General features: G+C 40.4%; 2 protein-coding genes across 2 annotated transcripts; both read left to right on the top strand.

Moving 5' to 3' along the window:
- The first annotated feature begins 2914 nt into the window (after nucleotides 1-2914).
- Nucleotides 2915-4537, top strand: LOC144980601 (uncharacterized). The gene has a single exon (XM_078928281.1). It carries the CDS (start codon nucleotides 2915-2917, stop codon nucleotides 4535-4537), a length of 1623 nt encoding a protein of 540 aa, XP_078784407.1.
- An 80-nt stretch (nucleotides 4538-4617) lies between these two features.
- LOC144980600 (uncharacterized) lies at nucleotides 4618-8238 on the top strand. The gene has a single exon (XM_078928280.1). It carries the CDS (start codon nucleotides 4618-4620, stop codon nucleotides 8236-8238), a length of 3621 nt encoding a protein of 1206 aa, XP_078784406.1.
- Nucleotides 8239-11289: the final 3051 nt, after the last annotated feature.

The following is an 11289-nucleotide window of genomic DNA, read 5'->3' as shown; positions in this document are numbered from 1 at the left end:
GGGAGGAGAATCAAGGTTACATGCGACTGGAACACCAAACACAATTAAAATCCTCCAATGAAATACTGAGGGCGTTGCAAAGAAGAAAATAGCTCTTGAAAAGAGACTCAAAGAGCAGGACATCAAAATTGCCTGCATTCAAGAAACTCACCTCACGGACAACATGAGATTTGCCATTAGAGGGTACCAGGTAATAAGGCATGATAGAAAGGATCACAAAGGAGGCGTGATGACATTAGTAAAAAACGACTACCCAACCGCAGGCATAAAAATTGATAAACAAGAGCAATCAGAAATACAGCAAATTAAAGTATGTATCGGAAAGAAAAAACTCCCGATTTTTAATTGCTATTGCCCACCAAACAAAGAGCTTCATTTAGACAAGATAAAAATCAAGGAAGAAAGATGTCTGGTACTAGGGGACTTTAACAGTCACTCTCAAAGCTGGGGATATGGAGATATGGACAAACGTGGTGAAACAGTAGAAAACTGGCAAATTGAAACAAAACTTCAACTATTGTATGACGATGAAGATGAGGATACATATTTCTCAAGAGCGTGGAAAACCACATCTACCCCAGATCTTACGTTTGCCACAGATGATATAGCAAAGACGATAAATAGAACAGTACAGCCCCAACTGGGTGGTAGCGACCATAGGCCAATCATCACAAACCTCTATCATCAAAATGAAAACAAAACACAAACTATCCCAAGATGGAACTACCAAAGAGCAAAATGGGAAAGCTTTGAACAACTTACAGATAGCCACTGCAAAAACATAAACTGTAAAACCAAGAATGTCAACAAAAGTGCAAAAGAACTGACAAAGGCCAATCGAAAAGCAGCAAAAGAAGGTATCCCAAGGGGAGCAAGAAAAAATTATATACCACTCTGGACAGACGATCTTAATCAGTTAAGTAATAAAGTATCGGAAACAAGAGAAATGGCTGAAGCAGACCCTGTGATGACAATATTGCAGCGTATAAAGAGGCAGAAGCTACCTTTAAAAAAGAAATGGCAACGACATCCAAAATGGCATGGAAAGAAAAAACGCATAGCCTTAACTTCGAAAAAGATGGAAATAAACTTTGGAAACTTACAAAAGCCCTAAATAGAGAACCGAATCACTACGCCTCTCCCGCTTTGGAAAAAGAAGGAGAACTTGTCAGTCCACAACAAGTTGCAGACCTTTTCATGGAGCAGTTCAAAAAAATTAGTGACAACACAATAGATAAAGAACTGAAGAAAAGAGTTAAAAAAGAATGCAGAAAACAAAAAAAGGAACTCAAGGAAGCCATAGATGAAGTAATGACAAAGAAGCTAACTATGGAAGAACTAGAAAGCTCTCTCAAAGTGTTAAAAACAAAGAAATCGCCAGGCCCAGACGAAGTAACAAATGAGATGCTTATCCATCTTTGAAAGACAGCGAAAGCTATTACAACTCTACAACAGCACTTGGAAAACTGGTAAAATACCAGATATATGGAAAAAGGCTTTTATTGTCCCAATCAAGAAAGAAGGAAAACAAGCAAATGAAGCCGCAAATTACCGACCTATAAGTCTTACAAGCAGCATGTGCAAGCTGGTAGAAAGAATTATCAACTCCAGACTGATGTGGTATCTTGAAAACTACAATGTGCTTATAAATGAACAAGCTGGTTTCAGAAGACACAGCAGTACTGAAAGTCAAGTAACCTACATATCCCAAGAAATAGAGGACTCGTTTCAGGATGCAAAGAAAAAAATTGTGGTATGGGTGGACGTTGAAAAAGCATTCGACAAAGTGCGGAAAAAAGGTCTAGTATATAAACTACAAAAATGAAAAGTATCCCATAACATGCTCAACTGAATACAAAACTACCTAAAAACAAGAAAGGCAAGAGTAACAACACAAGGTTACAAAAGTAGAGAAGCAAAACTAAAACATGGAGTCCCACAAGGTGGAGTACTATCACCTAAACTATTTCTTCTCTATGTAAATGATATAAGAGAAACACTATGTCGAGGAGTAAAAATGTCGATGTACGCAGATGACCTAGCTCTGATTAGCTCTGACCAAAACTTAATCAAGACACAACACAGGATGCAAATCATACTGGATAATATCAAAGAATGGACTGACAACTGGGCGATGAAAATAAATGCAGTGAAGACAAAGTTCACAATATTTAGATGAAAAAGCAAAGCTACGTATTGAAGACCATGAATTGGAAAAAGACGACGCACCAAAATACCTAGGAGTCCATTTTGACCCAAGACTAACATGGAAAAATCAAATCAGCAACAGTCAGAAAGTTGGGGTAAAGCGAACACAACTCTTGAAAAAACTAGCTGGAACAACTTGGGGAGCTAGCTCCGATATACTGAAACAAACTTACACAGGATATGTGAGACCAGCGCTAGAATACGGGATATCTGCATGGGGAAACTGCTCCAAAACTCAAATGGAAAAACTGGACAAAGTGCAAAACAGCTGTTGTATATTTTCTTACGCCATTTTCTTTATTGCAACAAAGAGCAGGAATTATCGGGCAATTTTCACAGATACCAAAAAGCCCGCAATTTGTTGTGTATTTTGAACGGAAGTAATCTAGAGAACGATTACTACGGAGATAGGTTGGGATTTCTTTGGTGACTGTCAAAGAGGAAGCATCATGTTTTATTTGTAAACAACCTTGCCTGTAAATAAAGTGTTTAAAAGTATCTTTGGAGACTCAGTTCAATTTATTGACTAACATTTTGGTGCCGAAACCCGGGATCCTCTAGATTTTCGTTAATTGGACTGTGTGTTTTGTTTGAGAAGAAGCAGGCAAGTAGATATTCAGTTGACAGTCGTTGGTTTCATTTTCCTCCATTGTTGTTAGAAGAGGCGACGTAGTGTCCTCCAGTGTATTCGATACCACTAGTTAGTATGGAAGAAGCGAAAAAACGCAGGTCTGCAACGAAAGGATGGCTTTCACGTGAGATTCTGAATCTAAAACAGCTTGTTGCCAGATTCGACGTTTCTTCAGCTGAATTGGCCGACGCATTGGCAGATTTTAAAAGGCGACAAGATAAGTTAACATCAGTGCAAGAAGAACTCGAACTGTTGTTCCTTTCTGAAGAGGACTTGCAGCGTGACATTGAAAATGAACATTCATTCCTACTTGAGTGCAGATCGGCTAAGGCGGCTGCAGAAATGAAACTAGTTGAGATTCAGACCTCCATGGAACCGGAGCGCAGTGTGAACGCTAACAATAGTGAAACGCAGGACAATGGATCAGGGCGTTTTAATCCTAGTGCAGCAAACTTGCCAAAAATACAACTGGCAGGTTTTTTGGGGGATTACACTGAGTGGCCTTCGTTCTTTGATTCGTTTCGAGCGCTTATTGATGAAGCGACGCTATCTGATATCACCAAGTTTTCGTATCTGCAATCACTGTTGTCGGGAGAAGCCCTTTCGTGTATCAAAGGACTAAGTTTGACCGGAGAAAATTATCGTCACGCACTTGAAATTCTTCGACAACGTTACGATAGAAAAGAAAAAATAGTTTTCGACCATATTCAAAAACTTCTGGCAACTGAGGTCAACGTAAGGAATGTGAAAAATATGTGGACTTTTTACAACCTAGTTCAGTCACACATTCTGAGTTTAGAGAACTTTGGAATTTCAGGGGGACAGTATGGGGTCATTTTGACACCCCTGATATTGAGTCGACTGCCAAGTGATTTTCGTATGGAATGGGCCCGAACGAGCGACAAACGAGAGTCGGACTTACTCTTTTTGATGGATTTTCTCCACGGCGAAATTCAAAGACGGGAACGTTCCCAACATTTCGATTTGCCACCAACACACGAAAAAGCAAGGGTGGCAGTGGCGTACGAGAAAAGGAAGAACACTGCGTCTGCGTTGATGACAAGTGAAAAAAGAGACAATCAGAATCGTGCTTGTGTTTGTGTTTTCTGTGGTAAAAGGGACAGCCATTACAGTGATAAATGTCCACAGCTGGCGGAAATGGACACTGAAAAAATTAGAGAGAAAACAAAGAACAGTAATCTTTGTTTCAAGTGTTTCCGGCCTTCACATTTGGCTAAGAATTGTAGATTCAAATGTTCGATTTGCCATAAAGGTCACCATAAGGTGTTTTGCTACCAAAATCAGAGTGCTGCCAAACAAAACACAAACAGAGCTGAAGACAGTGCAAATGAAAATGGGGGGACAGGCAACTGCGTGATTTACGCCAAGTCTGAGTTTACAGGAAGACAGACTGTCATGCAAAGCTGCAAAGTGAAAGTCAATTATGTTGACGTTTTTGTTTTGTTTGACAGCGCTGCTGATAAAAGTTACATCTCATCCTCCTGTGTGAAGAGTTTAAAACCCAAATTTATTGGTAAGGAGAAGACATCATTTTTCACCTTTGGTGGGGGCAGACCATCAGAAAAAAGAGAAAGAAATGTTTATGAAGTTTCCTTTCAGGGTCTGAAGGGAAAGCAGTCGAAAGTCTGTTTGACAGAAATTGGTGAAATTTGTGGCACATTATACAGGCCGGGGTGAATCTTGATTGTCTTGCTCAGTTTAAGTCTCAGGTGGGCTCAGATTTGGAATGGGGAGATGAGTATGACAAGGGTCAGAGAATGAGAGTGGATGTTTTGATTGGACTTGATAATTATTGGGAGTTAATAATACCAGGTAAGGTAATAAACAGTGAGATTGGACTTGTGGCTCAAGAGACCATTTTCGGTAAGTGGATCCTTTCTGGATCATGGCATTCCCCTGAAGTAAAGGGCAAAAACTCCCATTCACAATTTTTGACACTGGGTTGTGTAAGTGATAGTACAGTGAAGAAATTCGGGGAGCTTGAGGCAATTGGGATCTTGGATGATTCGAACCACGGGGTCAATGCAGAAGTAGGGAACCCCGTATGGGAAGAATTTAGGAACAGTGTAAAGTTTGTAGATCAGAGGTATGAAGTTGCATTGCCATGGAAGGACGGGGTCATGAAGTCAGAGTTACAGAACAATTTTCAGTCTGCAAAAAGTAGAGTTGAAAAGCTTGACAGGAAGCTGGGTGATGACACCAGATATGCTGATGTATTCAAAGCTCTTGAAAAGGAAGGAGTGATACATGAGGTTCCCTTGGACGAAATGCAGCCAGAAAACAGACCAGTTTATTACATACCTCACTTTCCAGTAATCAAAGAAGAGAGCGTCACGACCAAGGTCAGACCTGTGTTTGACGCCTCATGCCGTGGATCGAATGGAATATCATTGAATGATTGCGTTCATGCCTGTCCCAATCTGTTACCCAATTTGGCCGATGTCCTCCTTAGATTTCGAAGATGGCCGGTAGCCCTGACAGCAGATATCAAGAAGGCATTTCTTCAAATTAGATTGAAAAAAGAAGACCAAGACGTACAGAGGTTTCTTTTGAAGGAAGGCCAAAACATGAGAGTGATGCGCTGTGAACGAGTGATCTTTGGATGTACCTCATCACCATTTTTGTTGATTGCAACAGTCAGACACCATCTCAACAAGTATGAGAAGTCAAGGATTCTGGAAGAGATGAAAGATAACTTCTACATGGATGATCTTCTCACTGGAGCAGATGACATTGACCAGGCATGTGAAATGCAGAAGACAGCATCCAAAATCATGTCAGAAGCAAACATGCAGCTGTGCAAATGGAATTCTAACAGTTTGGCAATAAAAGAAAGAGTTCAAAAAGATTTCAGAGATGGAGTCATGCCACAGAGTGACACAACCAAAATTTTGGGATTGAAGTGGAATCCGACGGCTGATGTTTTTGAATTTATGGGTTATCCCTTTCCAACAGATGTTGTGGTAACCAAACGGTTAGTTTTGAGTTTGCTGTCCAGAATTTTTGATCCGCTGGGCTTCCTCAGTCCTTTCACTATAACAGCACAGATTGTCTTCCAAGAACTCTGGAAATTGGGAGTGGAATGGGACGAAGAAATCCCATACAGCCTAGAAAAACGGTTTTCAGCATGGATGCATGAATTGTCCATATTGTCGACATGGGCAGTACCAAGGTGTTTGGTGTTGTGCACCTGGATCAACAAGAAGAGTTTAGAAATGCATTGCTTTTGTGATGCGAGTGAAAAGGGGTATTGTACTGCTGTGTATTCAAGTGTGAAGGAAGAAGATGGACGACAGAGGATGACATTGGTTATGGCCAAGTCACGAGTGGCACCAGTAAAACAGGTCACCTTGCCTCGTTTAGAATTGTTGGGTTGTCTGTTGGGAGCCCGTCTCCTTCGTTTTGTAATGAAAGCATTACAACTGCCAGAGGAAACAAATTACAGATGCTGGACAGACTCGATGGTTGCTCTACACTGGATACGCAGTGATTCCTCAAAGTGGAAAACCTTCATTGCAAATAGAGTTTCTGAAATCCAACAACTTACTTCCCCCTCAAATTGGCAGCATTGCAAGGGATCAGAAAATCCTGCTGATTTGGGAACACGAGGAGTGACAGCAAATACCTTGATGCATTCGTCTGAGTGGATAAATGGGCCAACAGATTTTTTAGAGAAGGAAAGTCAAGAAGAGAAAATCCAAGATGAAGCGGAAGTCAACATGATATGTTCCTCAGAGTGCCAAGAGATGACACTACAAAGCAACACCCTTAGTGCAGTGCCTCTGCTACCGTTTGAACGGTGGGGAGGCTTCTCAAACTCTGTCAGAGTAGTAGCGTGGGTGCTAAGATTTATCAGTAATTGCCGTCAGAAAGCACGCGCAGATAGAGAATACTCAGAGTGTCTCAAGGTTGAAGAGATAGTTGAAGGGAAGAGGGTGCTTTTGAGAACAGTTCAAGCTCAGTATTTTTCTGAAGAAGTGAGACAAGTTCAATTGGGGAACAGGGTGGCTAAGGGGTCTCCGTTGCGTAAATTGAATCCTTTCATTGATGAAGATGGTCTCTTGAGGTTGCAAGGACGACTTCAGTTTGCTTCAGCGTCATTTGAGTGCAAACACCCAATTATTTTGCCGAAATGTCATGTTTCAGAGTTATTGACAAGTCGTGAGCATTTAGAATCGAAGCACGCAGGTGTTCCACACATGATATCTTCTATCCGGAACGAGTTCTGGATAATCGGGTTGAGAACATTAGCAAGAAAAGTAAAAAGGCAGTGTGTAAGGTGCTCTAGATATGACTCTTTACCATGCCAACAGCCAATTGCTCCTCTCCCCAAGGAGAGAATTAGCAGATCTGAACCTTTTTCTGTAACAGGGGTAGACTTTGCCGGGCCTATATTTACCGCAGACTTTGTTGGGAAAAAGCACTACATTTGTTTGTTTACATGTGGTGTAACAAGGGCCATTCATTTGGAGCTTGTGGACAGTTTAACAGTTGAACAGTTCATGATGGCATTCAAACGATTTGTGTCAAGAAGACGTTTGCCAGTGACTGTTATGAGTGATAATGCTAAAACTTTTCAGTCAGCGTCAAGAAAATTGGCAGAAGAATATGGTGATAAAAGTCCCAAATGGAAGTTTATCAAACCTAGAAGCCCATGGGTTGGAGGAATTTGGGAACGCCTTGTCCGTTCTGTTAAGTCCAGTTTAAAGAAAAGTATCAGTACCAGATGCCTTACAAAATCAGAACTTATCACACTGTTATGTGAAATAGAAATGTGTGTCAACAGTCGTCCACTCACATTTGTCGGGGACACGCTAGATAGCTGGGAAGCTCTCACTCCTAATCACTTTCTTTTTAGTGGAAACATGGCCGCCATGGGTTCGAACCTTAGCCCTGAGAGTGTAACGGCAAATGACTTGCGCCAAATGGCAGCATCGAGATCAGAAGAGTTAGAGAAATTTTGGTCTATTTGGAGACAGAGTTATATCAGAGAGTTACCTCATGCTCCTATGGCAAAAGCTAAGGGGAGTCTGAAACTGAACGATGTTGTTATCATCAGAGAAGACAATTGTTCAAAATTGTATTGGCCACTTGGTAGAGTGACAAAGCTAATTCCCAGTAAAGACAAGCTTATAAGAACAGTAGAAGTGAAAACAAAGAAAGGGTCGTTTATTAGACCAATACAAAGACTGCATCTTCTTGAACTAGAAGGCAGAGGGTCTATGAGTGATGATACCGAGGCTGATTCACAGCGACCAGAAAGTAGTGATGGTTCGAACCTTCCTAAAGAAGTAGGAGTTAGTGTTGGACAGGAAAACTATGGAGTTCGAACAAGAGCAGGGCGCATCGTGAAGCCTAAATGTACTTTTAGCCTCTAGACGTATTGTATCATCCTATTATTTCCATATATTCAGTTATATTGTGTTTCGATTAGTAGTCTTATATATAAAGACGAGGCGAGTACTTCCAAACCAGGGTGGCGGATAATGTGTCCTAAAAATTCCATTTGGCGTTTGATGATTTTTGTTATCAGTGATCTTTTTCTGTTTGCCATTTCTAAAATTTCTTCATTTCTTTTCCTTTCCACCCATGACACCCTCATCATTCTTCTGTAAAACGACATTTCCACTGCCTCCAGTCTTTTAACCATGGTCTTGTTTATGGTCCAGCTCTCACAACCATATAGCAGCACAGACAGTACATAGCAATCCAGGACTTTGATTTTTGTTTTCATACTAATATTCCTGTTTTTCATAATTGTATGCAGCTGGTTGAATGCATTCTTCGCCATACCTATTCTTTTCTTTATTTCACAATCTGATTTTCCATTGGATGTTACATTGAAGCCTAAATATTTGAAACATTCAACTTGTTGTATTGTTTGTCCTCTGCTTGTTATTACACAGGCTGGTGGGTTATTATTTTTAGATACCGTCATACATTCTGTTTTAGATATATTCAGTTCCAGTCCCATATTTTCATTACTCCTGACTACAACATCCAGTAATTCTTGTAGTTCATGTTCAGATTCTGCCAGTAGAACCGTATCATCTGCATACCTCAGATTTGTTACATTCTTTCCTCCATTACACACCCCCTTCTTATGTTCGATATCTCTTAATATCATTTCACTATAGAGGTTGAATAAATCTGGAGACAAAACACACCCCTGCCTAACTCCTCTTCTAATAGTGTAAAACTGCTTAGCTCGTTGTCAACACGCATTGCTGCTTCTTGTTCCCAGTACAAATTCCGTAATATTCTTAAATCTTTACCATCAATGTCCAAGGATGATAGAATTTTGAATAGTTTTTCGTGTTGTACTTTATCAAAGGCTTTTGAATAGTCGATGAAACACATATACAGATCTTTATTTACTTCAATACATCTTTCCATCAGCATTGATAATGTGAATATTCCATTTCTGGTACCCTTGTCCTCAACAAAACCAAATTGCATCTCCCCAATTTCAGGTCGTATTTTATTTCTTATTCTTAGTAAAATTATCTTCAAAAGAATTTTTGTGAGGTGGCTCATTAGGCTAATAGTTCTGTGTTGTTCACAATCAACTGCCCCTGGCTTTTTTGGTAGTGCTATAAAAATGGATCGTTTCATATCAGTTGGCATTTTTCCTGTGTCATACACTTGATTTAGAAGGTTTGTGATGAATTCAATCCCCCATTCACCCAGGTCCAGTCAAGGCTTCAATTGTTATGGCATCAGGTCCTGCAGCTTTTCCATTTTTCATGCTTTTCATGACGTTCCTAACTTCATCTTTCATTATAGAGGGCCCTTCCAGTTCTTTTATCATAGGCACTTCTCCTCAATTATCAAAAAAAAGTTCTTCAATATATTCTGACCATCTGTTTAGAATGCAGTCTTTGTCCATGACCAACATTGTACTGCAGTGGATTCCAGGACACTGTGGGATACTTGGAAATCAGATCGCTGACCAACTGGCAAAGGCAGGCAGTCGAATGCAGCAACCTTCCCCAACGTACTCAACAGGAGAAATTAACAAAATGGCCAAATTTATCCAGTCTCAGAGATGGAGAGAGAAGCACCCAGAATACAACATGAATGACCCAATCAAGGTGCTCGACAGAAAAGAACAGGTCATCATCTTCAGACTGAGAACTGAACACAACCAGTTAAAGGAAAATATGTGGAGGATGTCCAGAGCAGGTGCCTCTGGACAATATGACTGCGGACTTGAAAATGAAAATGGACATCATGTCCTAATGGAATGTCCAAGGTACAACCAGTTTAGAAGGAACTTCTGGCCTGACCCAACCCCATACTCAAAGAAGCTGTACGGCAGTGAAGACGACCTCAGGACCACTGTGGGCTTCATTCACCAGACCGGACTGACCATGTGACGTGACGGGAACGAAGAAGATAAAGAAGAAGAAGAAGAAGAAGAAGAAGAAGAAGAAGAAGAAGAAGAAGAAGAAGAAGAAGAAGAAGAAGAAGAAGAAGAAACACTAAAGACGAATGAGATAATTGGTAGATGTTTCGGGTTTCCCTTTATCAACAAAACAGGATGAATGAAACACCACAGACGAATGAGATAATTTGTAGATGTTTCGGGCTTCCCTTTATCAACAAAACAGGATGAATGAAACACTACAGACGAATGAGATAATTGGTAGATGTTTCGGGTTTCCCTTTATCAACAAAACAGGATGAATGAAACACTACAGACGAATGAGATAATTTGTAGATGTTTCGGGTTTCCCTTTATCAACAGAACAGGATGAATGAAACACTACAGACGAATGAAATAATTGGTAGTTGTTTCGGGTTTCCCTTTATCAACAAAGCAGGATGACTGAAACACTCCAGACGAATGAGATAATGTGGTTGACTACCACCTGATGTTATTCGTTTGAAAAATAAACAACAACTCATGGTCGTCTTAAGCTAATTTCCCATTGCGACTTCAGCTCGTTCTACAGTGACGTGACAAGATTGACCAATTCCATGCGTAGGAGATGCAATGCTGTGATTGAAGGGAGCATACTCGTAACTGATTGAATTAGATTCGGAGTGGCTATTGGTCAGCACTGATTCACGGCGCTGGCACCTGTTAGTATGTACTGACCAATACGTGTTGGCGTCTATTGGTCAGTACTAATAATCGAGTCACTGGCGCTGGGGCCTGTGCTGACGGTAAATAATTGCGAAAAGGAATTTTAAAAAGTCATAACAAAATGCCAAAATTATGGAAAAATGTAATTTTTTGAAATAATATTATCTGCGACAAAGAAATCCGCATTTCCTGTCCCATACTAGTCACAGGGAAGTCTCTTGATCCCATCCTATTTTGTCGGTTTAGGTAAGATTTGTGCAAGTTAATCAATTAAACAAATGAAAATTTTGAAACCTGCGAAAACAAAACAAATTTGGTGTTGAAATGCCAAACTGGC

The sequence above is a fragment of the Berghia stephanieae genome, chromosome 10 (genome assembly GCF_034508935.2).
Source record: "Berghia stephanieae isolate SIO BIC M18660-M18661 chromosome 10, UCSD_Bste_1.3, whole genome shotgun sequence".
Lineage (NCBI taxonomy): Eukaryota > Metazoa > Mollusca > Gastropoda > Nudibranchia > Aeolidiidae > Berghia > Berghia stephanieae.
This window is presented reverse-complemented; position numbering and strand designations above follow the sequence as displayed.